The 19,066-nt window shown below is 42.4% G+C and overlaps 1 protein-coding gene across 2 annotated transcripts in view; it reads left to right on the forward strand.

The window, feature by feature from the left end:
* Positions 1-6,609: 6,609 nt before the first annotated feature.
* LOC141172112 (insulin-like growth factor 3.L) overlaps positions 6,610-19,066 on the forward strand; it is a 32,667-nt gene continuing 20,210 nt past the window's right edge. Inside the window, exon 1 of one of the 2 annotated variants that reach the window (XM_073655967.1) lies at positions 6,610-6,847. In XM_073655967.1, coding sequence (XP_073512068.1) covers positions 6,797-6,847 — 51 coding nt within the window. In that variant the 5' untranslated portion in view covers positions 6,610-6,796. The remainder of the gene's footprint in view (positions 6,848-19,066) is intronic. The other variant, XM_073655966.1, reaches the window with a different exon arrangement.

A 19,066-nucleotide genomic window follows, 5' to 3' on the forward strand; every position in this document is an offset into this window, starting at 1 on the left:
TAAGTAAAATCACTGCAGCGGAGGAACTTGGAAACATTTGTAGCAAATTTTGGTACTTTTTTTTTTTTTAAAAATTAGATTTGATGAATTATTCCAAAAGCTTTGGCTTTTACAAAAGAATCTGAAAACAAATTAAACAACAGAAGACAAATTAAAAAAAAACGATGAATTTGTTTTAAATCGAAAAAGTCACAAATTGAGAGGTTTTTAAAAAACTGTCGACAGTGCATTGTGCCCTGTGTTTTTGGAAGGTGCGCCATGTACAGGCATACCCTAAAGCCATGAGTCTAGTGATGATGGTCCCTTCTATGGACCAGGATTAGAAAAAGGGACAGCTTTAAACTTGGCACTTCGTGGTGACTTTGGCAGCGACACAGGTGGAGCAGCCATAGATGGGTTGTATTGCTGCTTCTCCCGGCGGTTACATGACATTGCCATATCATGGAACTGCTGCAGCTAATCAGGGACCACTGATCAGCTGCAGCCTTTTGTGTTCTGCAGCTCTTCATAGAATACTGAAAGGCTGCAGCCGATCAGTGGTCCCTGATTGACTGCAGAAGTTACATGACATAGCAATGTCAAGTGAGTGCCAAGAGAGGCAGTTTCCAGATCGCAGAAGTGGTGCCAGTTAACAAGGGGATGGGATGACACCATGGAAAGCATCTCACGACAGATCCAAGTGCGGTCCGATTTTCATGAACATAGCGAATGGAGAAGAAATATTTTGCATCCATTTCCTGGGGCTTCCCATAATCATATCCTGGACGTCTGCAACAATGATGGGTGCCCGAATATGTGTTTCTAGTATTACAATACGACGTGTTTCACAGTCACACACAACATTGATAATAAAACTTGGCACTCAAGTGACTCAATAAATTCTTTTAAAAATTTTAATAAAGAAAATGGAGTACAAAAAAGACGTTTCGGACACAATAGACCTTCATCAGTGTACAATAAAATGTGGCGCCAATTGGGACAAACGGTGGACACCGTGTTTCCTGACCAGGACTTCCATTCCTCCTCCTATCTATATACACCAGAGCTGCCGCACCTTTTTGGACCTCTGTCCTTACAGGCTCACTGGGTACATTTTATTGTACACTGATGAGGGTCTATTGTGACCGAAACTTCTTTTTTGTACTCCATTTTCTTTATTAAAATTTTCAAAACTATTTATTGAGTCACTTGAGTGCCAAGTTTTATTATCACTATTGGCTTTGGCCCCGACTTGTGCACCAATTTACTCTAGGAGTGCGGTAGTTTTTCGTATACTCACACACAACATGAATGCCCTCCGCAGAGAATCACCCAACTGGGTCTGATACATTTTTTACACTGCTCTGGAAATACTGTTTTTATTGGGTGCAACAATGACAGTTTTACTGTAAGACCGTTCTGATAAATGGGGCTCGATAAGCAAAGTACAGGAGGGAGCAGGGGGTCGGTGTTGCGCTATGGCCGGCATCCCTGCATGGTGTCCCCTTCTACCTCCATGCAAGGATGCTGGCTCACTCACCACCCCGGCCCCACGGCGTGGTCCTCAGAGTTCCCAGCTTACTGCTCAGTATTGAGTCCTGGCCTAGTGCGTGCGCATGCTCCCCTGCTCTTAAAGGGGCAGTGCACATATAGTAAAATGCCCTCAGCCAGTTGCCGAGAGGCATTTAGTATAATGACTTCTGATGGTCCTCAGCCTATTGCTGGGAGTCATCCTGTATAAAAGACTCCTTTAGGGAGTCACCAAGCAACAAGTTTAGTCATTAGGTAATGTGGTTCAGTTGTGAGGTCCCCTGGTCCTGGTGTGGCCAGTGTCCTGAACCTGAATCCCTGGTCCCAGTGCGGCCAGTGCCTGAACATTGTCCCCTGATCCCACGGTGTGGTCAGTCCTGTTCCCGAAGTCCCCTGCTCCCCGTGCGGCCAGTGCTTGAACGTTGTCCTCTGATCCTGGTGCAGCCAGTCCTGTTCCTGAAGTCCCCTGCTCCCAGTGCGGCCAGTGTCTGAACGTTGTCCCCTGGTCCTGGTCTGGCCAGTCCTTTTCCCAAAGTCCCCTGGTCCCGGTGTGGCCAGTGCCTGAACATTGTCCCTCCCAGTCCCTGATTCAGTATCCTAGACTGATGTGTCTAGACATAGCCCTAGTCTGTGTCAGCAAACCTGACCTCTGGGGTCAGCAGCTGCAGTACTGGTATCTGCCCCTTCCTAGGCAGGCCCGGTCCTGTGGCACAATGGGTCCACAAATCCACTTGCGCCACTACTCTAAGTAACAGCCGGTTTTGGTGGCCTAACCTGTATTTGTTTTTTTATTCCTCGTCCTCCATGCTGGCACAATGCTATTTGTCGTTCTGCCTGATTTTGGTAATATCCGGCATTGCACCTGGTTATGTCCATCATTTCCAGGTCAGTAACTGGAGAGCAGGATTACAAGGGCAGAACACATTCTTCCTGTCTAGACGGCTGTAAGACGTAGAACTTCATGGGAATGTACATTGTAATAAGTGCAAAGATACATTTTACTCTGATTCTTTTATGTTGTGAAATGCAATGATCAATTGGGGTAAATTTTAATATGACAGTGTTCATCTGTTGGGGGCATATAGATAAAGGATTTCGAAAAAAACTGTCTCCCGGCTGTAGTTTGTTTTAAAAACAAACAATATGTGCTTTACTCACCCTCACCAGGTCCATTACTAAGTGAACAGCGCTGAAAGCAATCAGTGACCAACTCAAGCAGATCTGATTGACTGCAGACCATAGCAGCTGTGGAAACTCAACACTGGACCAGGCAATGGTGAGTAGGGAACCATTTGTATTTTTTTAAAACAAACTATACCCGGGGAACAGGGTTTTTCAGAAACCAGAAAATCCCATTAATATACACTTTTTACTGACACAATACTGCTCTTACGACATAGTGCAAAGTATCTCACCCATCGCAGACACCACACCCCATAAGTGCCAGCCATAATGTTCAGTATGCACTTGCTCGTCTGTCCTTATATCTGATCCTCAGAAAACTTCTGTTATGTTTGGTCAAAACTAATTCTGTAGTGTCCATTTGTCCAAGATGTCGGCTTTGTACATTTATTTCGGTAATTTCCCATAATCATTTATTAATTTTTAGACATTTTTGTTGCACTATTCTTTTTTAATTCCTCTGGGAAATGTATGAATAAATTAACATTTGGTTATTATCATTCCCCTTGTCAATTAGGAATAACAGAGGGATGGGCACAATTCAAGGTTCAATGAAAAGGTGCTCCAACCCTTCTTTATAAGACCACATTGACCAGTGACTGGTGCATTGCACCATAGCTTTGTAGTCTAGATCGCAGTCCTTTGCATAAATGTTTTTTGATGCAAAATTTAATAGGGCTCCCAATTATTCTGTGACATGGAAAAAAAAAGATTTTCAGATACAATTGCACTAAGTTTCAATCTGCAATCTTTGCTTCTTCATTAATTTGCCAACCCCCCTGATCTAAGTTTGATATTTGTTTTCCTGTGGGAGTGTCCCTCCCGGTAATACAGGCTGGATGAAAGCTCTGCTGCTAATGCATCAGCACAGCTTCTATCCTGCTCTTATTTCCTCTCCATGTGCTTTTCTTCTTCTTCTCTACATGGTAGGCGATAATGATGAATGATCGGCTCCTACATTGATAGACATTTTGATAATTTAGAAATGACCAATATCGAGCAAGAGAAGATGATGTAAGCCCAGATACACCACTGGATGAAGCTCCATCCGCTGAACATTATCTCTCCTGATCTCCCTTCCCTTATACACATGAATGCTGAGCTTGGATGAGCTTACATATGTTGTTTTTTTTTATAGTAAAAGGGTAATAAATTGCTGACTTAACTACTGTGAGAATAAAAAGATCAGGCATGCTGAAATATAACATGCCCAATCCTTATTTCCTTCATCATCTGCTTAGAACTCAAGGACAGTCGGACACCTCCATACATTTTAGATTGTCAGCTGCTCCCCGATTCGGTTGACAGTCATGTTATGTGTATGGGCTGCTTACAGGGATTGCCTTATGGATAACGTATATCCCCTATCCACAGGTGGTTCAACCCCTGAGACTCCCAGCGATCCTGACAACTGGATTCCTAAAGTCCCATGGATGATTACTGCAATAGTGAGAAAGTGCAACCACCCATTCAGTCACTATCTTTACGAGTGGTGGTTGCACATTACACATTCTCACTCTGCTCCATTCACATAGGGGACCTTAAAGAGGACCTATCACTTGCTTAAAAAATTAGTTAAATACATTGTAAAAATCCCTAATCTCTACTGACTCTGCTGTTCTTTTCCATTTTGTGCTGTGTCCCTCCATTGCAGAGATATTCACATTTGTTTCTTTTGGCACGCACTATGTGAAATCTCTGCTTACAGTCCAACTGGATATTTCTTAAGAGTCTTCTCTGGGCACGTGTACTTTCATCCCTCCCTCCTAGACGCTGCCAATCACAGCTTGGCAGCTTCTGAGACTGGTAGATCAGCTGCTGAGCTGTGATTCACAGCATCTGAGAGGGGGAGGAGAGAGAAGACTCTGAAGGAATGCCTAGCAGAGATTTCACATACTGCTCTCCAAAAAACAACAAATGTGAATATCTCTACAATGGAGCGACGCAGAGCAAAGCGGAAAAGAACGGCAGAATCAGGGGAGCTCAAGGATTTTTACAAGGCAATTTTGCTGAGCAAGTGACAGGTCCTCTTTAATCCCACTGCTTTTTTTAGATTAGTGAGGGTCTCAGCAGCTGTGTCGCCCAGTGATCATACATTTATCACCTGTCCTGTGAATAGGTGATACATTTTTTGGTGTTTTTGCAACAGCTATTTCAGTTTGATATATGTAATAACTGTTGGACACAGTAATGTTTCTGCCTTGAAATGAGGTTTATTGTACTAACAGAAAATGTGCAATCTGCATTCAAACAAAATTTGACAGGTGCATAAGTATGGGCACCCTTATCATTTTCTTGTTTTAAATACTCCTACCTACTTTTTACTGACTTACTAAAGCACTTTTTTGGTTTTGTAACCTCATTGAGCTTTGAACTTCATAGCCAGGTGTATGCAGTCATGAGAAAAGCTACTTAAAGTGGCCACGTGCAAGTTGTTCTCTTGTTTGAATCTCCTCTGAAGAGTGGCATCATGGGCTCCTCAAAACAACTGTCAAATGATCTGAAAACAAAGATTATTCAACATAGTTGTTCAAGGGAAGGATACAAAATGCTGTCTCAGAGATTTAACCTGTCAGTTTCCACTGTGAGGAACATAGTAAGGAAATGGAAGAACACAGGGACAGTTCTTGTTAAGACCAGAAGTGGCAGGCCAAGAAAAACATCAGAAAGGCAGAGCAGAAGAATGGTGAGATCAGTCAAGGACAATCCTCAGACCACCTCCAGAGAGCTGCAGCATCAACTTGCTTCAGATGGTGTCACTGTGCATCGGTCAACTATACAATGCACTTTGCATAAGGAGAAGCTGTATGGAAGAGTGATGCGAAAGAAGCCGTTTCTGCAAGCACGCCACAAACAGAGTCGGCTGAGGTATGCAAAAGCACATTTGGAGAAGCCAATTTCTTTTTGGAAGAAGGTCCTGTGGACTGATGAAACCAAGATTGAGTTGTTTGGTCATACAAAAAGGCATTATGCATGGCATCAAAAAAACACAGCATGCCAAGAAAAACACTTGCTACCCACAGTAAAATTTGGTGGAGGTTCCATCATGCTCTGGGGCTGTGTGACCAATACCGGCACCGGGAATCTTGTTAAAGTTGAGGGATGCATGGATTCCACTCAGTATCAACAGATTCTTGACAATAATGTTCAAGAATCAGTGACATAGTTGAAGTTACGCAGGGGATGGATCTTTCAGTAAGACAATGATCCAAAACACCGCTCCAAATCTTCTCAGGAATTCATGCAGAGGAACAATTACAATGTTCTGGAATGGCCATCCCAGTCCCCAGACCTGAATATCATTGAACATCTGTGGGATCATTTGAAGAGGGCTGTCCATGCTCGGCGACCATCAAACTTAACTGAACTGGAATTGTTTTGTAAAGAGGAATGGTCAAAAATACCTTCATCCAGGATCCAGGAACTCATTAAAAGCTACAGGAAGCGACTAGAGGCTGTTATTTTTGCAAAAGGAGGATCTACTAAATATTAATGTCACTTTTCTGGTGAGGTGCCCATACTTATGCACCTGTCAAATTTTGTTTGAATGCAGATTGCACATTTTCTGTTAGTACAATAAACCTCATTTCAAGGCAGAAACATTACTGTGTCCAACAGTTATTACATATATCAAACTGAAATAGCTGTTGCAAAAACACCAATTTTAAGAAAACATTAAGCTTAAGATTAATAGGGGTGCCCAAACTTTTTCATATAACTGTATATGCGTATGTTATACTAGTGACTTCTAAACCTTTGACCATTGCTGATCTTCTTGTCCACGGGAACTAAGACTTACGGGAAAGGAAGCGCAAGGCAATATTTGGGTCTTGCACTGAACTTTAGGTTTAGGAATACCCTCCCCCCTCTGTCTCTCCCAGCTGGACAGCTACTAAGGATCCTCCTCCACCTTTCAGATCCATATATTGCTGAGCTCTCCTTCTCATGGACTTCTCTCTCTCCCAGACAAACAGCTCCTGGACATCAGAACTGGCTGTTACATGGCCTGAGAGATCCCACAGTGCAAAGTCCTATCAGCAGCCCTGGGAGCTGTTAAAACATTTGCATGCCTTCATACAGTCGATAATATCTGCCACTGACAGTCATGTATCTCCAAGACTGCAAAAAAATAAAACGGCCAACGCTGACGAGAAAGGTAACTTCATTTTGCTTCCCATTTCTTAGTCCTGCTCTTCGCTGACCTTTAACCTTGTTTGCTTGCTGAGCCATTCCACAGATTCTGGTGGTTGTAGAAGAAATCTCAGTGCACTTCCATATTTATATAGGGTTAATAACTTTTTTCTTCAGCTCATGCAAACCTTTGTAATATGTCAGCAACCTACGCTTCTTGGTGCATGCTGCATGGCGAGCAAGAAATGATCTGCACATTTCTTTTGTGCAAATTCCTTTAATATTATTTCATTTTTTTTTTTTTATTAATTTGCCAAAAGATTAAACTTTTGTTTTTTCTTTTATAAACTAGGAAACCTGCAGGCTATGATTTATATATAATTTCTTATTATATTATGTTATTTATTTATTTTGCTGTTGTGACATTATTTATTCGGGTAATATTTTATTCTAGTCGTTGTCATCCACTTTTTCTTACAGTATACACATAGAATTAACTTAACTTCCTAAAAGTTTGTAAATGCATTGCATTACTTATCTTGCACTGACCCCGACTTACAGTGCGTATTATACTCCAGAGCTGCATTTACAATTCTGCAGACTTCAGAGCTGAAATCGCCCAGCATTCAACCTCTGAACAGAACTTTTTTTTTCCTGCTTGTCATCCTTATATTGTACAGCAAATTGATGCAGAAAATGTAATTCTCCTGTTATGGAGGTGTTTCTGTTGACAAGCCTGCTGACAGTAAAACTGTGCCTGAAGCTACAGTCTATGGAACAAGCTCACTGTCAGTACAAGATAAGTTATATTGTTGTATAAATTGGTGCTCAAAGGTAGATATCCAGTTTTCATGCCTTCATGAATTTGGTGCAGATTTTTGGCACAAGCTAAGTGAACGAATTTCTTCTCAATCTCATCGACACGTTGCATGTTTTTTTTTTCTACTGCAGAATTGGAACAAAAATTGGTGCTTTTTTTTAAATCCAAAGCAGGTCAATCTCTGTTGTGGAAATTCCCTTTTTGAGATTTTACCCTGTCATTTTAATGGAGAAATTAAATCGGCAGGTTAAACCTTTTGACCTGGTATGGTTTTATTATGCTTGTTTGTTTTTTATTTTCTTTTGGTGCATTTCTGCAACCATAGCAAAAAAACACAGAAATGTATGAAAAAGTGCAGAAAATATCAGTGTGCTTAAAATCCACACCAAATACACTATATGTCAACCCAGTGTTAAATCGCAATCTTTCTTTTTGTACTACTGTTTTTATATAAAATCACAAAAAATGGTTTTAGTTGTTTGTAACAACCCCCCTCCAATTAATAAAATATTAAGAAAAAAATGATCACAAGCACTAATACATACAGGAGGAAATATCTATGTGCTTAAATGTCTGCACATAAACCCTATGACATGTCGAAAAAATTGCACAAAAATGTCTTGTATTGATTTTTTTTTCTGGGGTTTTATGACCAAAAATTCACACTGAACACTTGTAAAAAAAAAATGTATAAAATTATGGTATTTTTTGTAGCAGCCAGAAAACAAATGTTGCAAAAACTTTGAGTTGGCATAGATTTCTGCAATAATTTGGCTCACTTTCTGGCGTAGTTTATGGTGTTGAGCCATGACTAGAGATGAGCGAACCCAAACTGTAAAATTTGAGGTTCGTACCAGACTTCTGGAAGTCCATTTTAGTGTTCGGAGTTCGAGAGAGAACCAAAGTTTGGGTCCCCATTGACTTCGATGGGGTTCTGGTTAAAGTTCGGGTACCCAAACCGAACCTGAATTTCCACGGTTCATCCCTAGTCGTGACCAGTCAATATTTCCCATAAAGCCTACCCCATTAGTACTAATTGTTTTTTAAGAAAAGTTGTTTAACCAGTGCAATAGAAAAAAGTTTTTCAACTTTTTTTTAACAGGGTTATTCATTTATTTATTTAAGTAGCAACCAAAAATATACCAAAACCGTGATGCCTGAAACCATCAAAAAGTTTCAGCCGCGATGAACATTGTGCGATTTATTAATTGAGCGCACTGAGCGCTTTCACAAAGGCAACAGATCATTGCCTGATTTACCTGCTGTGTTCCCACTTTACTGAAATAAATATCATGGAAGGCCAAGAATCAACTATAACGTGAAGTTAATATTTAGCAATTGTCTTGTATCAGTGTGCAAACAGAGCAACGTGCAATTTTCTAAATCAGATCAGTTAAAGGCAGAGCACAGAGAAGTGCACATATTCACATATTTTATGGAAAAGCCAGTGTAATATGTAAGCTGTACAAGCTGTCCTAGTTGAAGGTGTACAGTTAATATATGCCCTATCACAAAAAGCAGTAAATACTACAGGAGCAATGGGACGGAGTATAATTAAAATAACTAATTCCGTCATTAACATAAGTGAAGTAGGGGGAGTGGATGAGCAGATATTTCTTTCTAGAGCTGTTTCTGAATTTTTTACACTTCTCACTTACTAGAGTGATAGTCCTAATTCATAGATCTGGCTTAAAAAAAGCTGTTACTTATCATAAATATATATTTATATACCTGGCGTAAATGCCTCTGTTCTCCTGAATCCGGCGATGTTTTTCTTTTTTTCCTGCGCCTCTCCGTTCCTGAGATATGGCCCTCTCTTCCCAGGTATATAAATCTAGACAAGTGGGCATGGCCCTCAAATATCTGTGGGTGTTTCTCTTCAGGACCTCACCCACTTGGCTAAAAAGATTATATTTACACACAGGGAAGAGGAGGCCGTATCTCAGGAACGGAGAGGAGTAAGAAAAAAAGGAAAACAGCGCCGGATTCAGGAGAACAGCGCCATTTTCATCACGTAAAAAAATATATATATTTATGGCAAGTGACCAGTATTCTTTAGACTTTATATCCCTAGCTAACTATTCCCATATTATCATTAGCTTTTTAAAAGTTGCAAGAGGAGTGTAAAATTTAACATTTCGGAGCAAAAATGATAAGCAAAACAGGTGTGAATTATTGCCGAAAAAAATGAGTGCAAAAGTCTTAATAAGTAAAAAAAAAAATGATGCTTGTGTGTAAATTTTACAGTTCTAGACTTGTTGTGGCGCCACCTGGTGCTCTTTTAATGTTTACCAAATGAGCAGAAAACGCCAGAATTGCAATTTTACGGCAGCCGCAAGAACACAAAAAAAATTTAATAAGAGGCGATCAAAACATTGTACCTACCTCATAGTGATATCAATAAAAACATTGGCATGGTGGGGTGCAAAAAACAAGCCCTCACATAGCCCCATATTCCAAAAATTGAAATGTTACGGCTCTCGAAAAAATGGCAACATAAGTACATTTTTTTTACAAATTTCTACATTTTTTTTTTCGCCACTTAAATAAAACAAAAACATGTTTGGTATTGCGTAATCATACTCACCAGGAGAATCAAATTACCGGGTCATTTTTACTGTAAAATGAACACTATAAATAAAAAAATCCCCAAAAAAACAATTGCAGAATTGTGTTTTTTTTTTGCTATTTCGCCGCACTTGGAATTTGTTTCCTGCTTTCCAGTGCATCACATCATAAAATGGATGGTGTCATTCAAAAGTAAAACTCGTCCCGCAAAAAAATAAGCCCTCATGTGGCTATGTCGGTGGGGAAAAAATCTAAAAGTTATGGCTCTTTGAATAAGAAGAGGAAAAAACAAAAGAGCAGAAAATCGGAAAGGGTTTAAGTATTAGTGGTGGATAGAAAAGATCCAGTCTGGGCAGACCTTTAATTCCACCAACATTAATCCAATTTCCTAAAGGGGTTTTCTCACCATAGGGCAAAAAGTTGACATGTCCCTCCCCACCCCCTCTTTATTTCTAGCATCACCAAACAATAAAGTGACCTTGCCGAGGTCCGGAATACCTTTTTGGTGATATCATACCTTTAGAACACAACATTCCAAAGACCGAAGCCCAACATTCCAAAGGGTTTGCTGATTTGTACGGAGCTTCTGAGCCGCCCTTACCCCCAGCAATAGAGCTTCTTCTGCACCTACTGCTTAGTTAAAGAAATTCTTCCCTTCATTTTATATATTCTGTTACATGACTTTATTATATGTATCCCATATAGATTCTTAAAAGAACATAGACACAAGTAGACAACAAAATATCCTCTTTCACCCTCAAATGTTCTCACTTCACACATCTTGGAGGCTTTGGGTTTATTTCCCAGATAAATGGGTTGATCAATTCTTCTTCAACATAGATCTTGGAGAAAGAAGGGTTGTGCAGTTTAGTTTCAACATGTCCTATCCTTTCTTCTCTCCTAGGAGATAAGTGATGGGGTCTAGTGGTGTTTTTTTTCCCCTTTCCTTGTTGAGATAAGCTGTATTGAAGGGTTCTGCTAATGCGTATGACCAACATTACTGGTTAATACTTAGTGTCCCTGATGGTCTAGGGGGAAGGAGTTAACAGTTACGACTATGTAAATGTTTTAACAATGCAGTTTTTTATAATATCGAGGATAGTGGAAAAGTTAATAGTGGTGGTAAAGTATTCTTAAAGGGGTTGTCCTAGACTAGCATTGATGACCTATCTTTATTTTTTTACAATAAATTTTTATTAAGGATTTTAACTTAACACAGTCATGACACATGGCAAAATATTAGTACAAATATGTGATTAAAGGAGTTGAAAGGGGGGGGATATATAAAGAGGAGGGGGAAAAGATGGAAGGTAGATAGGGGGGCATACCTGTCGAGTCTCATGATGACTAGCTACTTATTGAAGAGTCGGAGGTGACAGAAGATTTTAGGCGAAGAAATGGTGTGGCGAAGGGGGTATGATTAGCGTATTCCGTCCAGGGGAGCCAAATTTTCTTAAAATTATAGACGTTATCTGAAAGTATGGCTGATCATTTTTTGTTAACCATATACCATGAGAGGTGTCTTTTGACCTCCGACAGATCTAGACCTGATTTTTTTTTTTCCAAGCTAAGGTTTGTTTAGCTGCTAAAAATATAAATGAGATGAAGACGTGGCAGTGTTTGGGGATATTAGGGATACGTTTATTAAGTAAAGCTTCCCAGGGGGTATTTTTTTAGGTTAATGTCAGTGACAGAAAGAATTAAGAAGCAAACTCTAATCCAGAGTCTGCGGACTATGGGGCATAACCTCCATATTCCGATGGAATTGCAGCCTCTAAAATAGTTGGGAGAGTAGTCGGGGACAACTTTGGCCACTCTAGCTGGGGTCAAGTACCATCTAGTCAACACCTTATAAGTCGTTTCCAACATTAAGGTGTTTAATATTCATCCAGTAGAGGAGGACCAAATTTGGGACCATTCTGAGTCAGCTAGAGTGGATCCAATGTTAGATATTTAACGGGAGGTATAAATAATGGGAATAAAGTAGTAAAATGGTGCCAGGAGCGTGTGAGTTTTGTTTTCCTCTTTGCTCGAATGGCGTGAACGTATAAAATGTTCTAGTTGCAAATATTGAAATATTTCTCTAGAGGGGAGGTTATATTTTTCTTGAAGGACTGGGAATGGAATAATGTCATCAATATTAAACAGGTGGCGGAATCTGGTGATTCCTGCTGCAATCCATGAGCGAAAAGTTAGGAGGTATTCATTGCCTGGGGGAAAATGTAAGTTGCCCCAAAGGGGGGTAAGAGGCTGAAAGGGGGAAACTAGATAAAAAGAGTATTTTAGGGAGTGCGATATAATGGGGTTCATAATTTGTTTGCGCTGGGTGGAGAAGAGCCATAACAAGGCATCGAGGGTCCACAGGTGACACAGTGGAGCTTACAAAGAAAGCAACAAGGGTGGTTAAGAGGAGGCATTATATAATTGGGCTAATTTGGCTGATTGGTTATGGAGTTACACAGCACAGCTCCGTCAACGGAATAGTGGTTCGGCTGGGTACTGTACATCCATCCCCTATTGATTTGAATAGGGGAGGATGTGCAGTACACGTCATGGCCACAATACCATCGACAGAGCTGTTGTCACGCAAGGTGTAGGAAAGACTAAGTTCCACATGAAGGAAAGGGGGTAGTGGAGACCTCCTAGGCTGACCTATATCACCCTGTCTCCCCTAACGTCTCTATATTGGTTCCTCACCAATCGCTGCACAGGAAGCTCACCCTGTCTTGCCCTGGCTAGGGAAGGGAGAAGATGAGCACTAGTCAATCCCCAATGACAACTAAAGACAAGGGGGAACTAACAAGGGAAGATAGCTTAGCTTAGCTTTAGTCGACTTCAGAGAAATGAACACACGTCTACTTAGCACCAGAAAGGAAAAAGTAATGCACTTGCTCCAAGCCTTCACAAGCGGTCATGTGAATATTGCCGGCGCCTGCCTCTAGCAAACAGCAGGTATTTATACACCCAGTCCAGGGTGTTAATTAGCAAGAAGAAGGTAGCCGCTTGGTCCTAGAGAGACAGCTTCTATGAAGGTGTCTGTAATGCCAAACGAAGAGATCTCCTGCAACCAACTGCAGGGCGACTGTAGTTTCTGACACACCCGTGACAGCTGTGCTGTGCAGCTACGTAACTGAGCAGTTCCAGCCGACACCAGGAACAGCTGATCGGTGGGGGCGCCGGGTTTCGCACTCCCACCAATCAGACATTGATGACTTATCCTAAAGTTGGGCCATCAATGTTAAAGTCCTAGACAACCCCATTAAATTAATTTAACCTAAATATGCTCAGAATTCTTATAGAAGTCCGCTCTGTTTCAGTTTTAAGGTTCCAAATATCTGGTTTATTACCCCAATATACTGCATGTGAGTTAGTAAAAAATAGGCAAATTTTAAGAGATCTCAGACTACACAGGGTTTTGTTTGTAGTCTGTTACCATGGAGACTGATTGGTTGGCATATAAGCTGCAGATTCTTAATCAAGAATTTTTACAAATTGCTTCAGTTTTTATTGTAAATACATAGGTTTTTTTTTTATAATTCATTCAAATGAGTAATATTATCCAATATCTACCTTGTGCAAAATAGGTTCCCCCTTAAATTTAAAGGGTTTGTCCTTTTTTCCATATGGAAAGGTCAAAGATCAGTGCTGAATCTTTCCGGGTGGTGTCTGGGTATTTGAAGGATGCAAGGAGTCACAAAACATCCAAGGAAGGGTTCAATGTTAGAAGAGTAGCAACCTGAAAGCTACTCATATGCAAGGGAGGAAGTGGATGTTGAGAGGATACTTTTCTGCTTCCAGACTACGACAACATCAAGAACAATGCTTTCTACAGAATACCAGAAGGAGAATGACTAGGTATTCATACTTTTCCAGGAAGAGTAACAGAGGCACAACAAAGAATACTATGAAAATATGCTTTAGTATTATAATATACATAAAAGTTAGAACATAAAAGTTTACTTATCTCTCTTATCTCCATCATTCCTATAAGCCATGAATGGAGCGGAGGTGCACTCGCTTATCTCTATCATTTCATTCCAATGAGCAATGAATGGAGCCGTGGTGCGTGCGTCTATTTCTATCATTCCTATAAGCAATGAATAGAGCCAAGGTGTGATTGCTTATCCCTATCATTCCTATAAAGCAATGAATGGATCGGATGTGCGTTCACTTATCTCCGTCATTCCTGTAAACAATGAATGGACCTGAGGTGTGCTCGCTTATCTCCATCATTCTTATAAGCAATGAATGGAGCTGAGGTGTGCTGGCTTATCTCTATCATTCCTATAAGCAATGAATGGAGCTGAGGTGCACTCGCTTATCTCCATCATTCCTATAAGCAATGAATGGAGCTGAGGTGTGCTCGCTTATCTCCATCATTCCTATAAGCAATGAATGGAGCCATGGTGTGTGTAGCGTTGGCGTCCCTGCCTCCTGCTCGGCAGGGATGCTGTTCCCCTCACCTCTCCACTCCGTGCCCGGCGTCTTCCTTCCGCTCTGCTGGCAGCGCGCGCTGCTTCCCGGCCACTGTGCTTAGGGCGCGCGAGCGCTTCCCCTCTCTTAAAGGGGCCGCGCGCGCCGTCCTAAGGGGTCCCCGGCCAATGGCCGGAGGACCTCACCATATATAAGGCACCTCCTCCAAAATGGAGGTGTCCGAGCAATGTTGTTGCATAGCCTATCACTCTGCTTCAGCCCTCAGGTCCCGTTACCAGATACCTGCCAGTTACCTGCCAGATTCCTGCTTGATACCTGCCTGATACTTGTCTATCTGCTTACATTCCTGCGGTCCGACAGTCTGCCTACCAGCCCTGCCAGTCTGTCTATGGATCTGTTTGCCCGCTCACCTGGGAGCGCTCATCTGCTACCTGCCTGCTAGCCTACCTGGAGGCTCTGCCGTCACGTGCTGTGACCACCTGCCTGTCCAGAGACTCTTACCCGCTCACCTGGGAGCGTCCGCCTGCTACCTGCCTGCTAGCCTACCTGGAGGCTCTGCCGTCACGTGCTGTGACCACCTGCCTGTCCAGAGACTCTTACCCGCTCACCTGGGAGCGTCCGCCTGCTACCTGCCTGCTAGCCTACCTGGAGGCTCTGCCGTCACTTGCTGTGACCACCTGCCTGTCCAGAGACTCTTGCCCGCTCACCTGGGAGCGTCCACCTGCTACCCGCCTGCTAGCCTATCTGGAGGCTTAGCCGTCACTTGCCGTGACCACCTGCCTGTCAAAAGACTGTCCCCGTCACTTGCCGTGACCTCCTGCCCTTCTACCCAGAGACTGTCCCCGTCACTTGCCGTGACCTCCTGCCCTTCTACCCAGAGACTGTCCCCGTCACTTGCCGTGACTACCTGCCCGCCTACCCTGGGAGCCACCCGCTTCCTTACAAGGACTGCCCCTTTGTATCGTTGCCCAGAGGTTCCACCTCCCAGACCCATTACAGTGTGCTCACCTATTTGGATAATTCCTAAAAGCAATGAATGGATCGGATGTGTGATCGCTTATCTCTATCATTCCTATAAGCCATGAATGGAGCTGAGGTGCACTCACTTATCTCCATCATTCATATAAGCAATGAATGGAGTGGAGGTCTGCTCGGTTATCTCCATTCCTATAAGCAATGAATAGAGTGGAGGTGCACTTGCTTATCTCCATCATTCCTATAAGCAATGAATAGAGCGGAGGTACACTCGCTTATCGCCATCATTCCTATAAACCAATAAATGGAGCGGAGGTGCACTCGCTTATCTCCATCATTCCTATAAGCAATGAATGGAGCAGAGGTGTGCTTGCCTGTTTCCATAATTCCTATAAAGCAGTGAATGGATCGGATGTGCGTTCACTTATCTCCATCATTCCTGTAAACAGTGAATAGAGCTGAGGTGTGCTCACCTATTTCGATCATTCCTATAAGCATTGAATGGAGCTGAGGTGTGCTCGCTTATCTCCATCATTCTTATAAGCAATGAATGGAGCGGAGGTGTGCTCGCCTTTTTGCATCATTCCTATAAAGCAGTGAATAGATCGGATGTGCGTTCAATTATCTCCATCATTCCTGTAAGCAGTGAATAGAGCTGAGGTGTGCTCACCTATTTCGATCATTCCTATAAGCATTGAATGGAGCTGAGGTGTGCTCGTGACGCGCCCCCTGGGCCGTGTGTGCGCGTGTGTGGGATACCCGGAGCCGGGTCTCTGGGGGTTGTAGTCTCCGTGGCGGCGACCCGGTCCCGTGGCTCAGGGTGGTCAAACCAGTGGCAGTCTTTATAGGGTTTTTGTGGTTTAATGTCCGACTACGCCACCCGTGGATTGCGGTCAGGGTGTACCGCCGCTGCGAGGCAGACCGCTGAGGCTGGTGTCGTGTGCGCAGCAAAGGATGGGATAACTCCCCACGGGAAAAGTATAGCCTCAGGGCAGGGAATGTGGATGATGGGAGTGATGGTGCGCGGGCGTCCCAGTACTAGTAGTGCTGTATGCGGTGAGAAAGCAGGAACGACTCAGAGTCTTTGCAGTGCAGTTCAGGGTCTTTACTGGTGATATTAAGGCAGACCCTCCCGGGGGTACTGGCTAGCATAAGGGGCCTGGTCAGTCTGCGAGCAAGCAGGAGTTCCCCTGGCCAGGTGGAGTTGTAGGCCTCCCCGTCTATCTGCACTCTTCCTGGTTACCTTGCTGTAAGCGAGTGGAAGTAGCCCACGTCCCTGAGTATACCGTGTGGTGCTCACCCGTATGGCTGGTGACTTGGGGCCTTCTGATAGCCTCCGCTCCTCGATGGCGGTGCTGGTCCCTTCCTTGTGACTGAGCCTCCGGGCTTCTATGGCCAGAGGACCTGGAATCCCCTGCCGGCTGGGTTCTGCTGCAGGACTTAGAGGTTCCCACAGCCTCGGACTCCGTTGTCCGGTAGTAGTCTCTTCAGCCAGGACGAGCAATATATCTGCTTCCAGTCCCTGGCACTCAGCTCCTGCTCCTACAGAGCTCCTAGCTGTCTCTTGCCCTGTGTCTGGAACTTCACTCCAGGCTCTGACTGTCTAATCCCGCCCCAGACCCAGTTTATAAGGGCAGATTCCTCCCCTCCCAGGACTGGGCAGGAGGTGTTGCATGCTTAAGGGCTCCTGACCAGGAAACCTCCCACTTGCTCTCAGACGTAATATTTCTATTACTGTGGTAACCAGACCCCTGGGGTGCCACATTCGCTTATCTCCATCATTCCTATAAGCAATGAATGGATCGGATGTGCGTTCACTTATCTCCATCATTCCTGTAAGCAGTGAATAGAGCTGATGTGTGCTTACTTATCTCCATCATTCCTATAAGCAATGAATGAAGCTGAGTTGTGCTCGCCTTTTTGCATCATTCCTATAAAGCAATGAATGGAGCGGAGGTGCACTCGCTTATCTCCATCATGCCTATAAGCCATGAATGGAGCTGAGGTGTGCTCTCTTATGTCAATCATTCCTATAAGCAATGAATGGATCGGATGTGCGTTGGCTTTTCTCCATCATTCCTGTAAGCAGTGAATAGAGCTGAGGTGTGCTCACTTATCTCCATCATACTTATAAGCAATGAATGAAGCTGAGTTGTGCTTGCTTATCTCCATCATTCTTATAAGCAATTAATGGAGCGGAGGTGTGCTCGCTTATCTCCATCATTCCTATAAACAATTAATGGAGCGGAGGTGTGCTCGCTTATCTCCATCATTCCTATAAACAATTAATGGAGCGGAGGTGTGCTCGCTTATCTCCATCATTCCTATAAACAATGAATGGAGCGGAGGTGTGTTCGCTTATCTCCATCATTCCTATAAGCCATGAATGGAGCCGTGGTGTGTTCACCATCATTCCCTTACATCTGAGTGCAATTTCTTCTGCATCATGTGCGTGGATTTCTGATAACCCCATTTATAAAAATGTATCAGTCACAAATATTTCTGTGCTAATATGCGACGTTCATGTGAATATCCCATTATTGCGACATATGCATCTATGTCTCTTAGCAAACTGTAATAAAAAACAATATTTATTTTGCACGGTCAATGAACGCATCATTGAATTTGAGGTGTTTTTTTTGCAGCATAAGACCCCGTTCAATTCGGGAATGTCATGTTTACTGCGGAGTTACTCCCTTCGCCTTTTTTTTTTTCACAGAAAAGTAATGGATACACCAATGTTTGTGTTGTCTGATGAAGGTTGAGGATCCATTGTCTTGTCTCCTCTACCTATGGACAGCTGTGCAGCCGTAACCCCCCACTCCTCACACAGCCAAACAAACATTTCAATATTTGGCTAGAGACTGAGAAATGCAGATTGTCGATTGGTCGTGAATATCACATTTGCATTGCGATCGCTGGCACATGGCGTATTTTTCTAGGACGTTGTTTTCATTGAGGGAGTAACCAGATGCAAGGAAGCATGTATGATCCATAGAGATAAGAGATGATTTATATTCCTGGAATGTTTCTTAAAATGAACAATCATATAAACCCTATATATATATAAATATAAATATAAATAATATATATATATATATATATATATATATATATATATATATATAATATATATTACTGTGGGGGTCTAAGAGTAAATGCACACATCGGAAATACTGGCGATTCTCCTTGCATATTTGCAAATATTTATCTGTAAACTTTTTGTTTTTGCTAATTTTCTCCAATTATTTCAATAGAGCAGACCAAACCGGCGATCAAATTCTTTTGGCTTTTGCAACTTGAGTAAAACTGCAAAAAGAAATATCATAGAATTAGGGAAAAGTTGTTACCGTATTGGTCAAGGCAGTTTATTATTATTATTTATTATATTTAATATTATTATTTTTTATTTTATTATAATCATTATTATCAATAATAATAATGATA

Source organism: Phyllobates terribilis, unplaced genomic scaffold, assembly GCF_046119375.1.
Source record: "Phyllobates terribilis strain yellow unplaced genomic scaffold, ASM4611937v1 Scaffold_12__6_contigs__length_324123572, whole genome shotgun sequence".
NCBI lineage: Eukaryota > Metazoa > Chordata > Amphibia > Anura > Dendrobatidae > Phyllobates > Phyllobates terribilis.